The sequence below is a fragment of the Lithobates pipiens genome, unplaced genomic scaffold (genome assembly GCF_037356315.1).
Source record: "Lithobates pipiens isolate NorthernLeopardFrog02 unplaced genomic scaffold, aLitPip1_a1.2 Scaffold_19, whole genome shotgun sequence".
NCBI classification, from domain to species: Eukaryota; Metazoa; Chordata; class Amphibia; order Anura; family Ranidae; genus Lithobates; species Lithobates pipiens.
In genome coordinates this window covers 466,492,139-466,516,634 of record NW_027507764.1, presented here as the reverse complement: position 1 = coordinate 466,516,634, position 24,496 = coordinate 466,492,139, and the positions used below count along the sequence as shown (strand labels likewise).

Below are 24,496 nucleotides of genomic sequence, written 5' to 3'. Positions count from 1 at the left end.
TTGTCAAGGCTTTAGTCACTCAAAATTCAAAAACGAATAAAAAAAATTATAGCAGCCATTGAAAGAAAAGCCTAAAAGTATTAATAAGGAGATTAGAAAGTGTTTCCTACTGTTCAAACTGTACTGTCTTACAGAATATTATTATAATTATTACTAATAAAATATATATTCACATATATTCAAAGGCATTCTGTGTTCTGTGAGAATCGAGAAAGTATCTCTTCCCCAAATTCCACATTTCCACAATAGCTGTGACTGATGAGTGGGATCGGGTACACTATATTGTCAAAAGTATTGGAACGCCTGCCTTTACACGCACATGAACTTAATGGCATCCTAGTCTTAGTCGGTAAGGCTCAATATTGAGTTGGCCCACCCTTTTGCAGCTATAACAGCTCCAACTCTTCTGGGAAGGCTGTCCACAAGGTTTAGGAGTGTGTCTATGGGAATGTTTGACCATTTTTCCAGAAGCGCATTTGTGAGGTAAGGCACTGATGTTGGATGAGAAGGACTGGCTAGCAGTCTCTGCTGTAATGCTTTAAAAAGGGGGTTTTATTGGGTTGCAGGCCAGTCAAGTTTCTCCACCACAAAATTCTTTATGGACCTTGCACAAACGCGCTACTGGAAGAATGATCAAACATTCTCATAGACATACTAAACCTTATGGACAGCCTTCCCAGAAGAGTTGAACTTGTTATAGTTGCAAAGGGTGGGCCAACGCAATATTGAACCTTACAGACTAAGACGCCATTAAAGTGCATGTGTCCCAATACTTTTGACACTATAGTGTATGTGGTTGCAGAGATCTTGATGCTGGATGATTCAAAATGTATTCTGCCACCCAAAGCTGAGACAAAGGTTTTCATTGGACTAACTGTTCAAATATGGAAACAACAAGGGAGAAAAGGAAGACCGCACCATCTGTAGTATTAAAGCCAGCTGTTTATTCTCAAAAAATTGCCATTCACAATTAAAGTTATAAAAAGCGCTCTTCAAGTATTAGTGTCCACTGTATGCACTCCAGCCTAGAGCGATCTCCGGAAAGTGATGCCATCTGCTGCTCACCCAGCGTACCCGAGCCACCGACACAGCCAACTCAAGCACAAGAGGCGCAGGACACAGCGGGACTAGACCAGAGTGCATACAGTGGACACCAATACTCTAAGAGTGCTTTTTATTCCTTTTCATTGTGTAGGGCAACCACCTAAGGACCTGCTGAGCTTTGGGTCCCTCTATCAGCTTTCATAATTCCTCCAACCTCCAGCCTGGAGGCAGAACCCTTCATCTCCATTGGCCCCCTCCCAGGCTACACAGCAGCACCTCAACCTTCCATGGTCCATCGGACTCCGCATTTTGGCCAGGCTCCCCAAAATTTAAGGGCTGGTTCAGCCACCCTTCCAGGCATCCTGCCTAGGGATTGACCACATTCCCACAAATATTTAGATCAGCACCTCGTGGCCTCCGCCCACTAGCTGCTAGAAGTTTCTTCAAGCTTCTAGAACCAGGGGGTTCTGACCTACAGAGCCCTCCAGCCTGACCTAAAGTAAACCATCTGACTCACACACAGGCTTCTAACAAGCCTCTATTTATACTACCCAACTATGTACACAAAAGGGTGCTACAATTGTCAGTTGGCAATTTTTTTTAAATAAACAGCTGGCTTTAATATTACACTTAGATGACGCCATGTTCCTTTTCTCTCTTTGTTGTTTACATGCAGGGCTATTTCTAGCTAACAGAAGTAGCAGCCACCGAGCCAATCTCCTTCACCTGAACTGACATCCAGGACTTGTGTTGGCAGCATAGACTTGCTTGGGCATCTCTGTGTGCGCCAAAGTGTCTCATTTGCAAAAAAAAAATGGAACTCCTTTATTAGTCACAGTAAATAGTTTTTATCGCCAACTCTCCTGTAATGAATTGGGACAATTTAGGAAAACCACAGCCAGGAAAAGTGTAGGCGTTGCTCATTTCTGCACTGCAGGTCAGAGAAGGAAAGTCAGTCCAGATTTTCCATTAGTTCCAGGCTTTATATAGCAACCTTCTTGCCCTTACAAAACAAAATGACCTCTACACTACTAGCTATAATCATCATTCCGTTAAAGAGAAACAGATTTGACCACCCGCATTAAAGAAACTATAGTGATAAGCAGTGTGGAAACATGAAGCCAGGTTACAGCACTTAGAATTCAACTTGTACCACGCTGCTGCTGACAACAAAGGGAAATAAATACCCAGAAAAATCAAAGAAGGGATTAGACTACATCCCTTGACCCCATGTGGACTTCACGTGCTTAACATGACAATTAATACCTTCTCTATCTAGGCACACTATAAATAAATAAGTGACCTTATAAATTACCTAGCAGTTCCATTGCATCATCCTCATTATCAATATCTTCCTCTGTGACAGACGCTGGGGTGCTGTGTATAGAGTCAAAGGAGTCTTGGGACAACATGGCTGCCAGGAGCTTCTTATGCTGCTGCTGCTGTTGTTTCAGACCTTTGTTTTTTGGTTCCATCTTTAAGCTGGAAAGAAAAAACATTCATTGTTAATTTTTTTAAGTTATTGCTCAAAGGAGAAAACTTTTTTAAAGGGTAACCCCGTGGGTTCATGTGAAATACATATAGCATTATATAGTATTTGTCTTACCTGACAAAAGACTTGTAAAGGAATGTCCATATTCTATAAGGTGGAAGCTTTGTAGATACCTAACCATCACACCCAAATGCACCTTTCCAAATGCATGACATTGGGTGTTTTCAAGTGTGAAGGGTGCTGTTAATGCTATTGCATACAAAGCCATTTTACATAACTATACTTCCAACCTTTTGGCAATAGTTTGGGGAAAAATGTAAATATACTGGCTCTAGAAGTGGGGAAAAAAAAACTATAAGGTGAATAAAAAACGTTCATATACAATGTGCATCTGTTTTCCAATCATTAAAGTGCAGTTGTGCTCCAAACTTCAAGGTGTACTACACACCCCTCCTGTCCCCACTCACCAAATAGAATGGACCCCTAGTTTGTCAGTCTAGGGGTCATGTAGGCTAGAATGCTGGCCACGAATGGCAATTCACAGAAGGGTCCAATGAAGATCTCCCCCAGTCATGATGGTTATAAAGTTGGTAATTACACCATGCTGGATGCGGCATTTCCTGGATTTTATCCCTGCAATGTTATATGCGTGTTTAACTTCTCTATTTTGTAAGTACCAATCTATGTTTTTGCACAAAAAACACCTGCTAACTGTACTTAACTATCAGCCCCTTCTTTTCATTTTTGGTGTCATTACCAACTTATGACCATCAGGATTGGGGGGAGATCTTCACTGGACCCTTCTGTGAATTGGCATTCATGGCCAGCATTCTAGCCTGAATGACCCCTAGACTATCAAGCTAGGGGTCCATTCTATTTGGTGAGTGGGGACACAGGAGGGGTGTGTGGTACACCTTGAAGTTTGGAGCACAACTGCACTTTAATTATTGGAAAACAGATGCACATTGTATATGGACTTTTTTTATTTACCTTATATTTTTATTGATTTTTTTAAATAGTTTGGGGAAGACTCCTGACTCATATCCTGTGCACAAATCCAGATCCACAACACCAACATCAGTACCTGACCTCAGAAATGCTTTCTGGGGCTGAATGGGCAAAAATGCCAGACATACTCTTGTATAAAGACTTCCCTATAAGGCAGGAGGCTTTTATTTATTTTATATAGCACTGTCAATTTCCACAGCACTTTACATATATATTGTACATTCACATCAGTCCCTGCCCTCAAGGAACTTACAATTAAAGGTCCCTAACTCACATTCAAACATACACATACTAGGGCCAATTTAGACAGGAGCCAATTAACATACCAACAGGTCTTTGGAGTGTGGGATGAAACCAGTGTACCCGGAGGAAACCCACACAGACACAGGGAGAACATGCATACTCCAGACAGGTAGTGCCATGGTTGGAATATGAACTGATGACCCTTGTGCTGCTAGGCGGAAGTGCTAATCACTTTACCTACGGTGCTGCCCATAGTCACAAACTGGGGGTGGAGGGGGTAATAGGGGACACCAAATGTATGTCCATGGTTTTAGAATTATTGAATTTCCAACAACGCTCATAATGCAATAACACTCATTATTTATTTATTTTTCTTCCCTTCTTCTGTGTCCCCTACTGTTCATTTTTGCTCTTTTCCTGTTTTCACTTTTAAATTATTATTTTTTCTTCTCCTATTCTTTCTTTTTCCCTTTTTCCATTTTTTATTTCTCCTATCTCACTTGTGTCATGAGTATTTTCACATCTAGTGTTTAATTACTTTTTTCGGTTTATGTGCTTAGATCATCAACCAATAGTATGTCCAGCTCCTGAGCTTTCTTTATAGTGGTACACTCCCCCACCAACCCAACAACTCTTCAATTTGCTTTATTAGCCTCATGCCGATTGGGTGAGTGGAGATCCCCATATATTATTCATAGAATGTGTTTCTCTTATTTTCATGCAGTGACCAAGGCTCTTCAGCCAAAACGTGTCTGCTTTTGTTTTCCTATATGTGCCCATAAATATTTCTTATGGATTGGAGTTGCCGGCTATTTTTCTATTTTACCTACCTATTTGGGTGTTGTTTGGAGGATACCGTTGCCTGAGCACCCACCTGTGGACTGGCCCTGCCCGTTGGTATTCCCCTGTTCAGAGCGCTGCACCTTTCTGTTTGTATAACGTTCATATGATGGTCTGGCAGAGGCAGCTCCAGACATTTTATTTTATTTTTTTGGAGGGGGGGGGGGGGGGGGGTGGCTATGTTGGTGCTAAAAATATATGTAGGGGAGCCATGTCCCCATGCCCAAATTCCATGTTAATAATGAAAGAAGACATAATATAATTAAAAATGCTTAGTTAGAAAATGAAAAATGTTATATAGAAACTGTGTAAAAAGAACAGATTTTACCCCTTTTTGAGAAAATCGATGCAGACAGCAGTGATCAGAAGTATGTAACAATGTCCCTTACATTGCTGGTTAGCAATCATCGGTTCAGTAATTGGTATCGGCGGAAGTAAAAATAAACCATAATTGCCAACATTTGAGCTATTTGCAAATGAAAAATAATCAGCTACTTTGAATGACAAAATAGGTTTATTTGAAAAAAACATTGGACCTTCACTATATCTTTGGCGAACAATAAATAGATCTATAATGTTGGACTCATGGAGCAGACGCAGAAGTTTGGTGCATTTGACTTCATGACATTCCTTTTCTTTTTTTTGTTCTTCACTGCATTGTATTCCACTGTGAATACTTGGGTTTATGTAAAGTAAAATGTGCTTCCAGGATATTGAGGCTTAGAACTTGCATGAAGCCAAGGAACAGTTGATGACAACAAAACAAACATAGAAAAGCAAGAAGAATTGATTGGTCAGGATCTATACTGAATGGAAGTATTCATGTTTTGTTTGTTACGTGTAAGTGTATCACCTACAATGACAAAAATTATTGAAGAAAAAAAAAAAAAGTAGGAGCAACACTTTGAAGATATGAAGAAAGCAGTGTATGTAGAGTAACGTCTGTTATAAACTTATGGGTGTGATCAATAAAGTGGTTGTTGCCTCATGGTGTATGGCTTGTAGTATTGCATCCTTTTCCCCCTATCCGTTGCCATGGTTTACACAAAATAGGGCCAAGATTATACTAAAGAGATAACCGAAGAAAAAAAAAAAAGCCTCTTTGCTGGTGTAATTGCTAGCAATGATAAACCTCATAATGTGCCAAGGCAAGCAATGATATTCCTCAGCAAGTGTCAGGGCAAGCAATAAACCCCAGCAGAAAGAATGACCACCCCCTTTCCCAGCCATAGTAATTCCCAGCAGCAATAATAGGCCTGCAGCAGCATACATGGACCAGATCTAGGATAACCCCCAGAGGTAATGATAGACCTCTATGCACAGGACGCAACTGAATCACCATAATCTGGTTTATAGTAATATACACAGTCTGCAGTAACATATGTACAATATGTGCTTGTACAAATGTTAACAGTTGCAGTAGGCATCATTTTCTTAATTACTATAATCCCAGCTCTTTAACAGAAGGAATGTGCTTTGCTACATAACAGCCATTCTGCCCGCCCCTCCTCTCCGCTGTTTATTCACAGAATACTTTGTATTTTATGAATGGGTTCATATAATACCGAACATTATATGATTGGACAAGAAGAAAGGGGATTGGGCAATGCGGCTGCAATCTATTCTGCAGCTTCTGCATGGAAGATGTGAAGGTCCAGCATCAGATCGCTGTATAGTAGTAAAGGAGGACTCCTGGCATGCAGCAATAATGTAAATAGTAAATAAACCTCCTTGGACTCAAGGAGTCCTGGGGTCAGCGGGAAGCCCCGGCGTGCACAGACTTCGTGTGTTTCTTTCAAACAGCAAGTTTCTCTGGAGGGAGTACTTGCTTGGAATCACCCCCTGGGTTGACAGGGGAAGCTGATCCTTCGAATCTTCAACTATATACCCTTAGAATGGTTATTGACCTGATTTACTCTTCCAGTGGCCAACATATCATTACCTTACCCTCTTCTCTGGGTGTGTGTCCCCCTTGCTGAAATTTTATTGGATCTATGGACTTCGATGTCTTATGGTTTTTGGATTGATGTACACACAGCTATACACACCCTCAGACGAAGTCGGAAGTGACGAAACGCGTCAGTCCGTAATACACACCGGAAGTGACGTGTGCGGTCCATATTCTGAGTTCCGGACAACCAAGGCACCAGGAAGTGAGCCGGTGGTTATAGAGCGGATTCCGCTGTTTCTTGGGTACACCGAACAAGGAAAAGGCACAGTATGATATGATATGATATTTTGAGCGATTGTTTTTATCTTTCTGGTACACATATTTTTATTGTATGGGTGGTTTAAAATAAAAAGGTCGAAGCAATATTACGCTATGTTGGCGCATTTTGTTCTTTTTAGATGAGACACACTGGACCCCCTTATCAACCACAGAGACATCTAGCGGCCAAGGAGGAATTGGTTTTGATAGTGTGAAGGCTCAAATTATTTAGAGATTTGTTGAGTGTATCCCCAAAAGGGGCTCTCGTTTTGGAGCACAAGAGGTGGATCGTGAGGGGGAAGCTGTTTTGTATCCCTCCTTTTTCACAATTAGAACTGTATCCAATCACCACCATTTCATGGGCATTTGATAAAGTTTTTTCTGAACAGAAGTGCATATCTATGCGCTGCTATATATAAAGAGTGGACTCTTGTTTTCAGGACTTGAACTATTTATATATTCTATGATACACACAGCTATAGCAAATGAATATAGTAACATATATCTGCTGAAAGAGCCTGATAATCGGAGGTATGCGCATAGCCGGCGCTGCCCACTTTTGAAGTCTAATCCTTTCTACATGTCTTGGACTGCATAGGAGGATTGGGAAGTCTGGATTAGACTTTACTGCATATATGCCATTTATTCTAAAGCATCTGGTAAGGAGCCAATTCTTATCTCGGTGGTGGTGAAGTTTTCCACATAGATCACATGGTGAATATGGATATGTAGTAAAGGATGTTTTATATTATCAATTCCCGTTTTGGCACGTGGTGGAATTAAACTTGGATCTTTCACAGTTGGACTGTTATGAGGACTATTCTAATGAATTTAATGAATTATTCACGTTAAATTTTCATTTATTTATTTATTTATTTAATTTTTACACAACCATTCGGGTCTTTATGATATTAATTTTTATGTTATATATGTACATTGTAAGGAGGATGGTTTGAATATGTTATATCACGTGATTTGCCTATAGGATGAGTGATGCATGGTATTAAGATATTATTGGCTCTATTCAATACTAATTGAATCCAAAGGTTACAATATCCTCCCTCTCTTCTGACATCACAGGGGTGAAGGGGAGGAGTGAGTTTAAGTATCATCTGCTTAGACACTGTTGGGTGCAGCGCGGTTCTCTTCAAACTTCCATAATCCAACACTGGCAAGGCTGCAATGGGAAAGATGAGGCTGCAGCTGGGCACTGAGCAGGCTGCATTGCTGGTCAATTTATAGGCTGCAGATGGGCTCAGGGTGCATTGTTGGGCAATGTAATGGCTGCAGATGGGCACTGAGCAGGGTGCATTGATGGGCAATTTAGAGGCTGTAGATGGGCACTAAGCAGGGTGCATTAATGAGCTGTGACCCTAATTTTGTTTCAAAGTTCTTTATTTAAAATGTAAGGTTTTTTTCCACCGATAAATATGGTAGCTATAACATGAATCTTAAGGATAATTGAACAGCAGTGAAAGTTAATGTGTAGCTATTCTTTGTGTAGCGTACTTTTTCCTAATCTGTGCCATCAATGCTCCATCCTGCAATTAATTCCCTCTAAACACCAACCCTAATTCCTTGCCTAGATATCTGCCCTGTTAATACATGGTTTTTAGCAACATTATTCTGCAGCTGACAGGAAGCCCTGACATAGTAAATGATGATGGGGGAAGGTGGCAGATAGTAGGATAAAATACTCACAGAAATGTTGGCTCTATAGCAATTTTGCAGGGCATATACCTAAATAAAGCAATAACCAACTAAAAAAAAAAGTTGGAAGAGCTATTTTTCTTCCTATTAAAAAGGTTAGATAAAAAAAATGTTGGGGTCTCTTGAACCCCTATTTATGCATTTTTTTCATCATATCTTCATGGCATCCTCATTTTAAATGACCATAAGCTAAAAAAAAGTCATGCTGTGGCTGTTTTCTAAAGAAAACATTAAAACATTGTATACCTTTTGTTTTGATGCACTAGAATGCATTTAGATGATTTAAACTGAGCTGGGCTTGAAGAATGGTACATCACAGCAGTGGAATTAACATTAGAGTAAAACTAGCCAAAACTTAGAAAAAAAAAATAATAATAATAAATTCTGTCACGAGATCCAAGCGCAAACGTCATTCAAATATAATAAATAGATACAAGTTTTGTCTAGGATTCCACTTAAATATTGCTACTAAAGAGGCAGGGCCCGGTTTTATACAATTATGTCCATGGATTTTACATTACCATTTTTGGTCTGCAAAAAATGGCCTTCATTTAGATAGCTATAAATATTCATAAGAAATTCCAAGACTGAAAGCTCCATTTACCTTGCAAAGATGGATTAGGAGGACATGGCAGAAACATTTTTTTCCACAGTTATGTGCACACAGAACCATCTCAGTTTAAACCAATATAATAATTATCTTAGACAATAACTATATACTGAAATTCAGCATTTACAATGTCTGTAGAACAAATGATAGATTTTTCTCTTTTGTTCAAATAATGTGCATTTAAAGCAGCTGTAACACACACAATTTATCAAGAAAAACATGTTTCTACTGTAAATGTTTTTTTCTCTGCCTTCATTGGAGGACACAGCTCTGCTTTAGATCATTACCTACTGGGTATAGTGTCACCTTCAGAGGTAGGATTCTAGGTACAACAAAAAATAAATACAGCCAATGGGCATCCCATGTTGGTGTCCAAATCCTGCCATATTGTGGTGAAAGCTCATTAGCATCTAGGATTACAGTAGGTCAAACATTTCCTCCTAGAAATCCTTGTTCCTTTGGTTTGACTTCAAGAAAGTCAGTGGCTGAATGACAGGCCAGGTGATTTAGATTCCGGCAGTCTCCCCAGTTTGAACCATTGAGCTCCATGCAGGTTCTGTAGTGATAGGACTGTCCAGGGTGTAGAAAAATGCAGTCTCCATGCATTGTGTGATCAATCCCAAAGTGTACAGAGAGTGACCTAACTAGTATCTACACCAACGCCTCTTCTAGAGTAAAGTTGAGGTAGAACGCTTCATCGTTACTCCCCAGGGAGGCCGACTTTACATCCGACTTCTAATTAGGTGTTGAGACTGCACAGGCTGTCTGGAAAGACTCCTCTTTGGAGTCCTCTAGAGGCACAGAGGAGGGAGGGGGGTTTCTTATTCAATCATATCTGAAAAATAAAAACATGTTCTACTCATAACCAAAAACCTTCCAAAATATACACCACAAGCTACTCCTGCCAGGCCTGTCATGCTGAACCTGTATGAAGTTCAATAGTTCAAACTGAAGAGACTACCAGGATGGATGTACAGTAGGAAAAATTATTATTTGATCCCCTGCAGATTTTTTAAGTTTGCCCACTTACGAAGAAATTAAAGGTCTATAATTGTTATCATTGGTGCGTTTTAAATGATAGACAGAAAATCAACCAAAAATCCAGAAAAAAACACATGATGTTTTTTTACATGAGGATACAAATATTATAAATTGAATTTCAGTTCAGTGAGTAAAATAAGTATTTGATCCCCAAGCAAAACATGAATTAGTACTTGGTGGAGCAATCCAAGCAAGCACAGAGGTAAGACGTTTTTGTAGTTGGTGACCAGGTTTTCACACATCTCAGGAGGGATTTTGGTCCACTCTTCTTTACAGATCTTTTCCAAATCCTTAAGGTTACTTGGCTCTCACTTGGTAACTCAAAGTTACAGCCTCCCTCCATAAATTTTCTATAGGATTAGGGTCTGGAGACTGACTAGCAGAGATGGGCTTGGGCGTGCACTCTGTAGATGGCTAACCACAGGTAGTGGGACATTTCCCGATCTTTGCAGCTGCGGACCGGGAAATGTCTCACTGCCTGTCATTGGTGGTGTGCAGTGTCGGCTTCCTGGTGGGATCAGGCAGGTGGGATCCTGAACGCGCCCGAGCCCATTCCTACTGACTAGGCCACTCCATGACCTTAATGTGCTTCTTTTTAAAATTATTCCTTTGTTGCCTTGGCGGTATGTTTTGGGTCATTGTCATGACCCACTCACTGCGTGTCGAGTTAATGCCAAAGAGCTCCATTTTGGTCTCATCTGACCACAGCACTTTCTCCCAATCCTTCTCTGAATCATTTAACTGTTCATTGGCATGACTGTACACCTGCCTTCTTGGGGAGGGGGATCGTGTTTGGAGGAGGAAAAATGTTGACTATGACCCTAAGAACACCATCCCTACAGTCAAGCACGGAGGTGGAAACATTATGCTTTGGGGATGTGTCTCTGCTAAAGGTACAGACTGATTTGCCTCATTGAGGAGCCAATGGACAGGGCCATATATCATAAAATCTTGGATGAGAACCTTCTTCCCTCAACCAGAAGACTGAAGATGGGTTATGGCTGGGTCTTTCAGCATGACAATGACCTAAAACTTACCGCCAAGGCAACAAAGGAGTAGCTCAAGAAGAAGCACATTACGGTCATGGAGTGGCCTAGCCAATCTCCAGACTGTAATCCTATATAAAATTTATGAAAGGAGCTGAAACTCTGAGTTGCCAAGCCAAGAAACCTTAAGGATTTAGAGAAGATTTGTAAAAGAAGAGTGGACCAAAATCCCTCCTTAGATGTGTGCAAACCTGGTAATCAACTACAGGAAACATCTTGCCTCTGTGCTTGCTTTTGTTTGGGATTTTTGGTTGATAGTCTGTCTCTACGATTTAAAATACATCTATGGTAAAATCATAGACCCTTCATTTATTTGTAAGTGAGCAAACTTACAAAATCTGCAGTGGATCAAATAATTATTTTCCCTACTGTATATTATCTGGCCTGTATTACAGCCAGTGACTTGCCTAAAGTAAAACCAAAAGAACTAGAATTTCTAGGACACTTTATGCCCTACTGTAACTTCCATGGCTGATTCCACAGTGTGTGTTTGGTGTGGGGTTGGGGACAATCAACAAGGGCTGGACTGTCTTTTTTTTATTGTACCTAGCATTCTACTCCTGCAGATGGCACTATACCTAGTAGCTGATGATGGTCTAAAGTAGAGCTGTGCCCTTCAATGAACGCAGAGTATAACAAAAATCCTTTTTTTTTTTTTGTTACATGTTATGTGATCAGCGTTAAAGTATAACTAAAATAATTTTTATTCATTTTGGCTAGAGTTGAAAGGAAATTGGAACACCTGTCTGCTTTTTTTTCTTGCTGTCTGCATCCCTGTTTGGGAAATTCATCCTCTCTATTTGTCCCGTTTAACACTATCATATAAATTAACGGTTAAAGGAAAAAGAAAATATTTCCAATGGCATTTGTAGAGCTACAGGAAATTTTACAGTTGGATTGCAATGTTTGGGGTGCGCTTTACAGCTCTAGTATTGTCAGGTAATGTTAAAGTTTGCCTGCTCCATTCTGCCTCATGGACATTCCAAACAGCAAAGTAGCCCATCACAGTGATAACCCAAAAAAAATGTGTTGGTGGAAGAAGAAAGGGGGGTGGGGGCGTTAACAGAGATTTGTCTAATCAGAATGGCGCAGGATGTGTTCATACAGTTGTAAACGGAGGGCTGCTGCAGGTACTTGTAATGACAGAGTCACATTGGAGTAAACAAATACTCAAAATATGTGCTACCTAAAAATTAAGTATATTTTGCCATTATTGAGAACATTTACGTTCAATTGACAAACCTTAAAACCAGAAGAAAAAGCATATTGTACTTTAGACATGGATAAAGAGTAAAATTTCACTGCCATTGTAAAATATTTTTTTTCCAGTGTCCATTATCACTTGTGCAGATGCACCTTTCCATGTTAGAAGAACATGGTCTACAAACTAGCCGATTTCTATCCTCTTGTGATTATTGAGCTATATATGAAGAAAACATGTTAAAACTAAGAAATTCTATAACCTTACAATTTGGTGACTATTCTCATTAGTCATCTTTGTAGAACCCAAGAGCCTTAGAATAAAAAAAGGCACTTGACCACTTTTGTAACTTTAGTTCTTAGTCTAAAGGCGGCGCGTTGACAGGTCATTTTGAAATCTTGGCTATAGCTTTTTTTATATAAGCATTCTGTTCATGCTGCTAGCTGCTCTGCTAAGTTCCAATGGCTGTGATATCCTTCCTATTTTGATGGCATTGCAACTTTACATAGTAGGCAGTAGCTCTTGAATAGTGGGTTACACAACACAAACTGGATGCAACCTCGACAAGCATGCCTCTCAGAAGTCTGCACTGGACTTCACTTACTCCAGATTCACGTAAACTAAGCAGACTATTCCTGTTCTCCTTGCACTACCAATTCACTTGTTAAATGGAATCTGCCATGCAAAACACAAGCAGGTTACCATTGCACACCTTATTCAAAATGTTAGTTTCTCACATGTCTCTGAATTTAATGTTTGACTCAATGTCCTTAAAGTGGTTGTAAACCCTTACAAACCACTTTGACCTACAGGTAAAGCCTAGATTAAGGCTTACCTGTAGGTCCAAGAAATATCTCCTAAACCTATACGGTTTAGGAGATATTTACAAAAAGACAGCCAGCGCTGTCTACGGCGCATGCGCCATAGACAGCGGTGCGCAGGCGCACTGGGCAGGCCGCAGATCGCGGCGATATGCCGCGAGTGTCGGCTCCCGTGCGCATGTGCGGGAGTGACGTCATCACTGCTCCGGCGAATCACAGCGCCGGAGCAGCGAGACCCGGAAGTCACTCCGGGATCTATGGCAGCGGCAGACATGAAGACGGAGGACCTCTTCGGAGGCTTTGCTCTCAGGCAAGTTATTCATAATGAGCTAGTATGCTATGCATACTAGCTCATTATGCCTTTGCCTTGCAGGTTGCTTTTTTTTTTCCCCAGATGGGTTTACAACCACTTTAAAGTGGTTGTTAAGCTAAGACATGAGATATGAACAAAGCAGATCCCTCAATAGTGTGTCTCAGTCCAGATCACCAGGTCATATTTCTGTCTGCTGCCTCACTCCTCTGCTATCTGAGTCACTTCTGACAGTTTTTTCCTGAAACCAAGAGAAAAAAAAAAAAAAGATGACAAGGGAGGGATCTCCAGCACACAGTCTTTAGCCGCGTACACACGGGCGGACTGTATGGCCAACTTAGTCCGTCAGACAATCCGACGGACAGTCCGTCCTACTTTCGAATGAACGGACTTGACCACACACGGATGAAGAACAGTCCGTCGAAAGCTTGCGCGATGACGTGTTCAGCACGTACGACGGGACTAGAAATAGGAAGACCAATACACAGCAATGCAACCTTTCGCCGTGTAAATCCTTTCTGAGCATGCGCCATACTTAGTCCGTCGAACTAGCCTACTCACGAGCGGACTGTCCGCTGAAACCAAAGTTGGACGGACAATATTACGGAAATTCCGAAATACTTAGTCCGCCAGACTGCACGCTGAAAAAGTCAGCTGAAGCCCACACACGAGCGGACTGTCCGCTGAAATGTGTTTCGACGGACTAAGTTGGCCAGACAGTCCGCCCGTGTGTACGCGGCTTTTGATTGACAGTCTCAGCTCTGTTCCTGTGTGAAGGAGCTCTGGGTTCTTTCTTCCAATCAGCTCTCCTCACTGAGCTCTGCAGTGTGTAATTTCAGCTCTCCACCCCTGTTTTCTGACAGCTGAGACGAGATTTATAAATGCTGCATTTAAATGGATGTAGAAAAGAGAAGACTGCAGATAAACAGGTGCAACTTATGTAGGAGAATTTGTTTCATCTTTACATCACCTGAGGCCAATCACTTCACTGTGTATATGCAAGGGTTTACAACCACTTTAAACTGGTACACAGCCAGAAAATCTGAGACAAGTCGTGACTCCTATAAAACAGATAGAAGCCTGCCAACCAGCATTTTCAGAAGAGGTGTCAGTAATGTCTATGTATTTTTCTTATTACACATTTTTTTTTGAGCTTTACTTGATGGTTGCATTTGTTTTTTTGTTATCTTTTATTGGAAAGAACTCCAATCTAATGGAACATGAATGCAGTGGAAATGAGTATACAAGCTAAACCAAAGAACTAATATGAATGTCCCAGGTCAGAGAACCAATAAAGAGATTTGTATATGGGATGATAGTTTCATTTTTGTGGTATAGGAGTGATAGGTTATGTTATGCTTGACAAGCAACCACTATACTTGTAAACGATTTTTAATCATTCATGCAAATACTTTAAGCGGATGCAGTAAAAATAAGTCTAACGCAAGCTTACTGGGTATTTTTATCCTGTCCTGTGGTTGTCTTCCTTTAATTTAAATTCTGTCAATGTTCTGTTTACATTTCAAAGCCCTGTACATCTCATGTGTATTGTACTATTCAAATCTATGTTTGCTCTGCATTTGCACAATTCTTGCATACAAAGTAGAACAGCCTAGTAGCTAAAGTTATAGTCATGTATTTATGTCGCTTACCAAAAACAATAAACAGGGAAATAAACTGGGTTTGTTAACCACTTTAGAACCAGGCACTTAGACACCTTCCTGCCCATGCCAATTTTTAGCTTTTTTTTTTAGAAGTCATACAACACTGTTCCCACTGTATCATTTTGTTCCCATAAATAGAGCTTTCTTTTGGTGGTATTTGATCACCTCTGCTAAAAAAAAAATTTTTTTGCGCAACAAATAAAAAAAGACCAAACATTTAGAAAAAAACAGGTTTTTCTTTGTTTCTGTTAAAATTTTTTGTAAATAAGTTTTCTCCTTCAATGATGAGCACTGATATGGCTGCACTGACGGGCACTGATAAGGCGGCACTAATGGGCACCGATGAGGTGACACTGAAAGGTGGAACACGTATGCGGCACTGATGGGCACCCATAGGTGGCACTGATAGGTGGCACGTATGGGCACTGATAGGTGGGCACTGATGGGCATGAATGGGCACTGACAGGTGGCACGGATGACACTAATGGGCGACACTGATGGGTGGCATTGCTGGGCATCACTGGTCTCTTTTAGTACATTTTTGGGCACTGATTGGCACAGACTGGGCATTCATTTGAACATGTGGACATACCTGGCCATCCACATGTTGCCCCCTTCCCTGGTGGTCTTAGTGGCATCCCTGGTGGTCCAGTGTGGTAATCTGAGAGGGGGGTTGCGCTGATAAACAATCAACGCAGAGCCCTCCTGTGAGGAGAGCCATCGATCGGCTCTCCTCTACTCGCGTCTGTCAGATGCGAGTGAGCAAAAGCTGATCACCGGCTCTTCCTATTTACATCGTGATCAGCCATGATTGGACATGGCTGATCACGTGGTAAAGACCCCCCATTGTAGACTCTTTACCAAGATCGGTGTAGCAGTGTCTCAGACTGACAGACCACCGATTGCCACGATGCGCACCCCCACGGGCGCGTGGCAGCTGTTATCCTGAAGGGCATTATATTAAGCCCAGTCAGGATAAATGAACAACCGCCCGGTAGCCATTTTGCTATAGGCCGGCAGGAAGTGGTTAAGCAGTAATATATTGTACAGTATCTCACAAAAGTAAGTACACATTTTTGTAAATATTTTATTATATCTTTTCATGTGACAACATTGAACAAATGTCACTTTGCTACAATGTAAAATAGTGAGTGTACAGCTTGTATAACAGTGTAAATTTGCTGTCCCCTCAAAATAACTCAACACACAGCCATTTGTCTAAACCGCAGGAAAAAAAAGTGAGTACACCACTAAGTGAAAATGTCCAAATCGGGCTTTAAGTGTCAATATTTTATGTGGCCACCATTATATTCCAGCACTGCGTTAACCCTCTTGGGCATGGAGTTCACCAGAGCTTCACAGGTTGTCACTGGAGTCCTCTTCCACTCCTCATGATGACATCACAGAGCTGGTACCTGTTAGAGACCTTGCGCCCCTCCACCTTCTGTTTAAGAATGCCTCACAGATTCTCAATAGGGTTTAGGTCTGGAGACATGCTTGGCCAGTACATCACCTTTACCTTCAGCTTCTTTAGCAAGGCAGTGGTCATCTTGGTGGTGTGTTTGAGGTCGTTATGTTGGAATACTGCCCTGCGGCCAAGTCTCCGAAAGGAGGGGGATCATTTTCTGCTTCAGTATGTCACAGTACATGTTGGCATTCATGGTTCCCTCAATGAGCTTTAGCTCCCCATGCAGATCCAGACCATGCTTGACTGTAGGCAAGACACACATGTCTTTGTACTCCTCATCTGGTTGCCGCCACACACACTTGACACCATCTGAACCGAATATGTTTATCTTGGTCTCATCAGACCACAGGACATGGTTCCAGTAATGCATGTCCTTAGTCTGCTTGTCTTCAGCAAACTGTGGGCTTTCTTGTGAAATATCTTTAGAAGAAGCGGTGTATGGTCTGAGCACTGACAGTCTGACCCCCCCCCCCCCCCCACCCCTTCACCCTCTGTAGCAATGCTGGCAGCACTCATACGTCTATTTCCCAAAGACAACCTCTGGATATGACACTGAGCACATGCGCTCAACTTCTTTGGTCAATCATAGCGAAGCCTATTCTGAGTGGAACCTGTCCTGTTAAACCTCTGTATGGTCTTGGCCACCGTTCTGCAGCTCAGTTTCAGGGTCTTGGCAATCTTCTTATAGCCTAGGCCATCTTTATATAGAGCAACCATTCTGTTTTTCAGATCCTCAGAGAGTTCTTTGACATGAGGTGCCATGTTGAACTTCCAGTGACCAGTAAGATAGTAAGAGCGATAACCCCAAATTTAACACTCCTGCATCCCATTCCCACATGAGACCTCGTAACACTGAGTCACATGACACTGGGGAGGGAAATTGGGCCCAATTTGGACATTTTCACTTAGGGGTGTACTCAATTTTGTTGCCAGCGGTTTAGACATTAATGGCTGTGTTGAGATATTTTGAGGGGACAGCAAATTTACACTGCTATGCAAGCTGTACACTCACTACTTTACATTGTAGTAAAGTGTAATTTCTTCAGTGTTGTCACATGAAACGATAGAATAAAATATTTACAAAAACGTGAAAGGAATACTCACTTTTGTGAGATACTGTGTATATATAAAAAAACTAAGGAAAGTTTGATGGATAAATCAGTTAAATTCATTACATCCATATGGTCTGAATAATGATCTCTATTTATTTTTATGATTAAAAAAATTACTAAAAATACAAAAAAAATATGGTATTATGCAATGTCTAGTATATATTGTGCTTGATTCATCTTAGATGGTTTATATGATCTTTTGTAGAGAAAGAAGAAGAATGAAGTCGCAGCTCCAATGGAGTGGTGTACTTTTGGGATATATAGACACTTATAAGAGTGTAGGGACTCTGATCATTTATATGTTTAGTTGTTTATTTTGTATTTTTCTATTTTTGTTACATTGTAGTGTTAGGAGCCAATGTTGCTACAGTCCTAAAATAAATGATGCTTAAAAGTAGCTATAATATACCAATACATGGGTAGTGTGCTATCCATCTAAATAAGTTTGGTGTGGGGTAATTTTGGGATTGATTGTAGGGATACACCTGTGTAGGTTTTGCTGTGTGTGTAGGGGGGGGGGGGAGATAAATTGGGCTAAGAGAGGACTTTTTCACATGGGTGATCTGCCCAGAACACGGTTATGTTCAAAACTGTACAGTCGCTTTTTGCTTGTAATATACATGAACATTTGAAATAAAAGGAAATATTGCAAAGACTGAGATTGCATCTCCAATTTTTTGATACATGTCTGGTGGAAAACGGAGGAGATCCACATTGGATGTAATCTTATGAAAAGGATATTGGCTACATGGCAGAAATGTTCCACCCTGATTTAGCTATATGGTATGAATTTTTATGCACACAGTATAATATATATATTATATTATATACACACACACACACACACACACACACACACAATACACAATGTAAACATTATTTAAAGCGGAGGTCCACCCTAAAATGGACCTCCGCTCATCGGAATCCCCCCCCCTCCGGCGCCACAATCGGCACCTTTCAGGGGGGAGGGGGGTGCAGTTACCTGGATAATCCAGGTAACTGCACCCACTTCCGGGCTAGCTCTCTGCGGAACGGGCGTAGGTTACGCCCCCGTTCCGCAAGCGCCCGCCCCCTTCAGCAAGTGCCCCGCTGCCTGCTGGGAAACACACAGCTCCCAGAGGCAGCGGGGACCGTCCGGATTGCGCCGCGCGGCTCGCGCATGCGCAGTAGGGAACCGGGAAATGAAGCCGAAAGGCTCCATTTCCTGATTCCCATACCCAAGATGGCGGCGGGACCCGGCAGCCGAGCGAGCGATCGGCTTCGGGTGCCGACATCGCGGGCGCGCTGGACAGGTAAGTGTCACTATTTAAAAGTCAGCAGCTGCAGTATTTGTAGCTGCTGGCTTTTAAAAAAAAAAAAAAACGTGGAGTCCCGGTGGACTGCCGCTTTAAAGACCTTTTTTTTTTTTTTTTGAAAAAATATATTGGAGAAAATAAATTTAAAACATTGAGGCAATTGATGTTCTGTAGAATAAATGGTAATCCCTGCTTATTTTTAGTAGTGTGTAGGTAGTGTAATGATAAAACAGTTGCTGAAAATGATATTTTCATTTTTTTTAACTTTCTCTAAAAAAAAAAAAAAAAAAATTGCAGGTATATTTTTAGCCAGCCGTTTTCTAACATTCCTTTTTTTGCTGATGTCAATTCGTGAACATGTTCCTTTTGCATAGGAAGTGTTGATGGTCTGATAAGACGTACGATGAGGAGTATGACTAGGGTGAACATTTTGCTATAAATGCTGGTGCTAAAAGGCTTTGCCCTGTACTATCTCAGAACATTGTGAAGCATTATTTATTCTCTATAAAGATTCTCTCCAAGATAAGCAGACTCTCCTTTCTTTTTTTCGTGTGCACTCTTTTTCAATGTGTATAGAATAAACAAGTTGTTCCTTCTTCTCTGGATAGAAGAGAATTGTTTTTAGTAAACTAGTGCGGAGAAGGGGTCCTCCTGTGTATAATCTGTCTGCTGACTGCCTTATGAAAATGATAATTACTTTCAATACCCTAAGTTACCAACCTGGAATATTTGGCTGCATATTTAGCCCATGTCAGGGGGTTATTTACTGGGGTGAAAAATCTGGTGCAGCTCTGTATTGAAACCAACTGGCTTCCAGGTTTTATTGTCAACGCTTAATTAAACAAGTTGAAGTTGGAAGCGGATTGGCTACCATGCACAGCTGCACCAGATTCTAAGTGCACTAGGTTTAGTAAATCTCCCCCACATAGATGAGTGAACACTGAGGAAATGAAGTAATGAAGTTCAAATGTGAAAAACTGGGGCTGCCATTTCTGGTCCCCTTTTGTGACTTTGAGTCCCTGATCTGGAACAAATAGACAGTGAAGTCAAAGTTAACACCAGCCAGCATACCAAGCTTTCAGGTTGGTATCTAATTTAAATTGGTTATTTAATCCCTATGCATTTTTCTCCGATTTTAGTATTAGTCCTCAGATGTCCTTGCATGCATTGCCTCTTGCAAGGCTGCTAGACTATTTGCCTTGTGAAGTTAGAACAAGTTCAGTAGACAATTTATTGTTTACAGTGCGCTTACATCAGTAGGTATCGCACAGCATGCAGTAAAATGTGAAAAGAGGATAAAGACCAACAGGATCCATAAATACAAATGCTATGACTACCCATTAATACAAATGCTATGACTACGAATGTGGTTTTCACAAAATTCAGCAAAGGTTATACTGAGTGATGTGGTGTTGGGCTCCCTATGGAAAATACTGTATGAGTTGAGAAAAAATAATGGTTAACATAAAGCCAAGCAAGAAGTACCAAATCTTTTGGGAAGGAATTTGAGATCCCGCTTCAGAGACATTGAACATGTTATGCCGTGTACACACGGTACACACTTTCCAGCAGAAAAAGGAATTATTTTATCTGATATTCCGATCGTGTGTGGGCTTCAGCAGATTTTTTTTTTTTTTTATTCTGACGGACCAAGAAATAGAATATGTTTTAAATCTTTCTGACAGAATCAATTTCTATCGGGAAAACCGTTCATCTGTATGCTGTTCCAATGGACCAAAAACGAAGCAAGGGCAGCTATTGGTTACTGGCTATTGAACTTCCTTTTTCTAGTCCCGTCCTACATGTTGTACATCACCGCATTCTAAACGATCGGACTTTGGTGTGATCGTGTGTAGGCAAGTCCGTTTCAGCAGAACTCTGTCGGAAAAACCGTCAAGAGTTTATTCTGACGGAAAAACCAGTAGTGTGTACGCGGCATTACTGACTGCTGTTCACCCAAAATTGAATTATCTTTGGTTGGCCTAAACCTTTAAAAGGTCAGTTCACCCACAATTAATTGTAGCACCCTTCTAGTTAGGTTGCTAGGATTTTTGGTAAATTTAATTATTTTTGGCTCCTCTGTAATTCTTGGAGCAGTTGATTTCTTTTGGTTGTTCTGGATTTCACAGGTTGCAGGTTTGATTACTCTTGCCTACCTTCTTGAAAGTTCTGGAACGTAGGAGTGAAGGACAAATGGACAGTATGAATATTTATTGTGCTGCTGGGGAGGTTACCCAGAAGGTGGATGAGGAACCCATCAATAGCCTGAACTTTAGAACAGCAGTGTCTTCCTGTTGAAGGGATTTCACCTGTTTAGGAGGGGGGTAGCTACCCCCACCCCCCCCCCATTTTGCTATTTCAAGTTGCTGTTCATTGAGGTCCTGGCTGTGACAGAGCTGGGGGGCCCACACCAAGAAGTATCTCTGACACTCCAAGATTTCACCTGAAGATCCTGTCCACTTAGCCTCACTGGAAGGCACCTGGAGGAAGCTGAATGGGCACAGCTGCTCCCCTAGTATCGTCAGTACTATTTAGCTGCAATATCCTGGTGACTGTGTACTATTGGGATTGCTGGGCCCCATTGTTCCTCTCCTGAGGAGTAAATAACAACTAGTCCCCTTAAGTTTAGTTCCACTCTTAAGAAGTTCATACAGTAGTCTCCTCTAGCTTCTGAACTAGTTTCTCATGGGAAGATTGTACCCTGAGCTGAGCTGAGCAGAAGAACTGTTCCTGAAGTTTGCAACATAGAGAAGTGTGTCATCTTGTCTCTATTAGTGGTTCTGAAGTATCCCATATTACCCTACACCCAATCCAAGTTACCTAAAATAAAAAAAAAATTAAAAAAAGATATCCCCTAGACTGCGCTTTGTGTGAGTGTGCCTGGACTTTGCTGTGTGTGTGCTGGCAGCCTCTGCACTAGTGAAGTGGACAGTGACTGTGCCCTTGACCATCATCAGCCAGCGGCCCTCGTTGGGGTATGCTACATAGTTCCAATTATAGATGGAAGTGGAACAAAGGTTTTTTTTTAGGACTTTTGAGTGAGGCACAAGACATGTGGTAGAAGGAATTGTAATTGGCATATAAACAAAGCATGCCTCATACACATACGATACATGGTTGATCATGAGTATTTTTTATCTATGTACAAAGAAATGGTATAAAAAAATATATATATATATATATATATATATACACACATATACACACACACACACACACACACACACACACACACACACACACACACACACACACACACACACACACACACACACACACCAGCCAAATGCTTATTGAGTGATGGATACAAATGTGTTATAAGATACAAATGAATCACAGTTGAGGTCAAGCTATGTGCTGGGAACATTATCACATTTGATGGGCTTGATGCCTTTCGTGGCCATTTGCCACTCATCAAGAGAAAACGCATAGCAGATCTGAAAAAAATGAAAAAAGGTACCAAACAGGATCTAATGTTTTGCCCAGATAGTAAGAAACAAGGAAGGGGCAAGGGGAAACAAGATGTGCATCTCCCTGGACTACTTGCATATAAATTGCTCTAAATAAGCAGTTTTGCAAGTCAGGATCTGCAAGGCAAGTCTGTCCCGGGAGCTGAGGGAATGAACCCAAGGAAGAATTGAGCGAACCGACACACCCCAGGAGCATCATCTAAACATAATAGGCAATAGTGAAAAAATTCCAAATATGTCTGTAGAGAAAATAATATTGGACCAATATTTGTGAATGGTACCAGTATATACAATATATCAGTACCAGTATATACAGTATTCATGAACTATAAACCAACACCCATTATTGCCTGAAAAAGTAAAAAGCATACTAGATACAAAGTGAAGGGAATAATATATCACATAAAGAGAAGAAAAAGTGAAAAATAACATGAAAATCATGCAATACCCCAAAGGGGAAAGGCTGAAGAAAAACAAGGAGGTGTGCAGCCTTGGTGATAGAGAGGAAATCACGGGGATAGTTACCTGGTGGCATCGCACAGAGATGTGCTCTAAGACATGATGTGCATGTTTGAGGAGAAAAGACAGAATGTGAACAAAACTCCCAGTGAGGGTATAAGTAACACCTGATACTCCCTGGGCTCCTCCCATACATAATCATGGATAAGAAACCAACACCCTTTGTTGCCTGGAAAAGTGAAAAGTATAGTGGATACAAAGTGAAAGAAAACATATACCACAAAAGAGAAAAAAAGAATAAAAAAGGTGAAAAATCACATGAAGATCATGCGGTTTCCCAAAAAGGGGAAGGTTGAGGAAAAACTCAAATTTTTCACCATTGCCTATTACGTTTGGAGGGTCTCCAGGGGTGTGTCTGTTCGCTCGCTTCTTCCTTGGGTTAATTCCCTCAGCTCCCGGGACAGACTTGCCTAGCAGATCCTGACTTGCAAAACTGCTTATTTAGAACAATTTATACGCAAGTATTCCAGGGAGATACACATCTTGTTTCCTCTTGCCCCTGCCTTGTTTCTTACTATCTGGGCAAAACATTAGATCCTATTTGGTACCTTTTCTAATTTTTTTTAGATATGCTATGTGTTTTCTCCTGATGAGTGGCAACTGGTCACGAAACGTGTTGAGCCTATCAATATCATCATGTTCCCAACACATAGCTTGACCTTAACTGTGCTTTGTTTATATGTCAATTAAACAATTTTACAATTTCTCCTACCACGTGTCTTGTGCCTCACTCAAAGTTCTAAAATAAAAACTTTCTTATTTCTGATTTATGGATTGAGTTGCATGTGATCACGCCCCTTGTTTAAAGTCCCAAAACCACTTTTGCTTTCTATAGATGGAAGTGAGCAATCTGAATCATCTACTGGCTTCCTACATCTACTTGAAAGCTCCAGCGGGATATCCTTGCCATAGTGCCTGGCTCTCCCTTCCAGTTTGAATTCCATCGCTGTTCCCCCCTCTCTCACTGGATGCAAAATAAACTAAAAATCCAACAGGGAGAGTGGTACTCCCTGAATATGAGTAGAGCAAGTCGGCAAAGCTGGAAAATCAGATGTACAGATTTGGACACAAGAGACATAATTAAATATAGTGTGCCTTAACGCTCCACTGTCAATACAAACTAAATAGAAATTTTGAGAATTTTGGAATGACCATGCAATGATGCGTGAAAGCATGTTAAATTTAGCCCAAAAAACAATATGAATGTTCAAATCTCCCACTGCCATCTACTGTATTCTGACAGCCACCACTTGTAACTGTCAGCATACCCAAACAGTGACTGCAGCTGATTGGCTGCAGCCAGTGTTCAGCAGAATTTGTCCACCTACCTCATTTGTTTTCTCAATCAGTTTGTCTAGCTGGGTAGTGTTGGCAGGGACATCAGCAACTCCAA

General features: G+C 41.0%; 1 protein-coding gene across 1 annotated transcript in view; it reads right to left on the bottom strand.

The window, feature by feature from the left end:
* CUNH8orf34 (chromosome unknown C8orf34 homolog) overlaps window positions 1-24,496 on the bottom strand; it is a 422,416-nt gene that overhangs the window by 193,766 nt on the left and 204,154 nt on the right. The window contains exon 7 of the mRNA XM_077492843.1: window positions 2,360-2,526. Coding sequence (XP_077348969.1) covers window positions 2,360-2,526 — 167 coding nt within the window. The remainder of the gene's footprint in view (window positions 1-2,359; window positions 2,527-24,496) is intronic.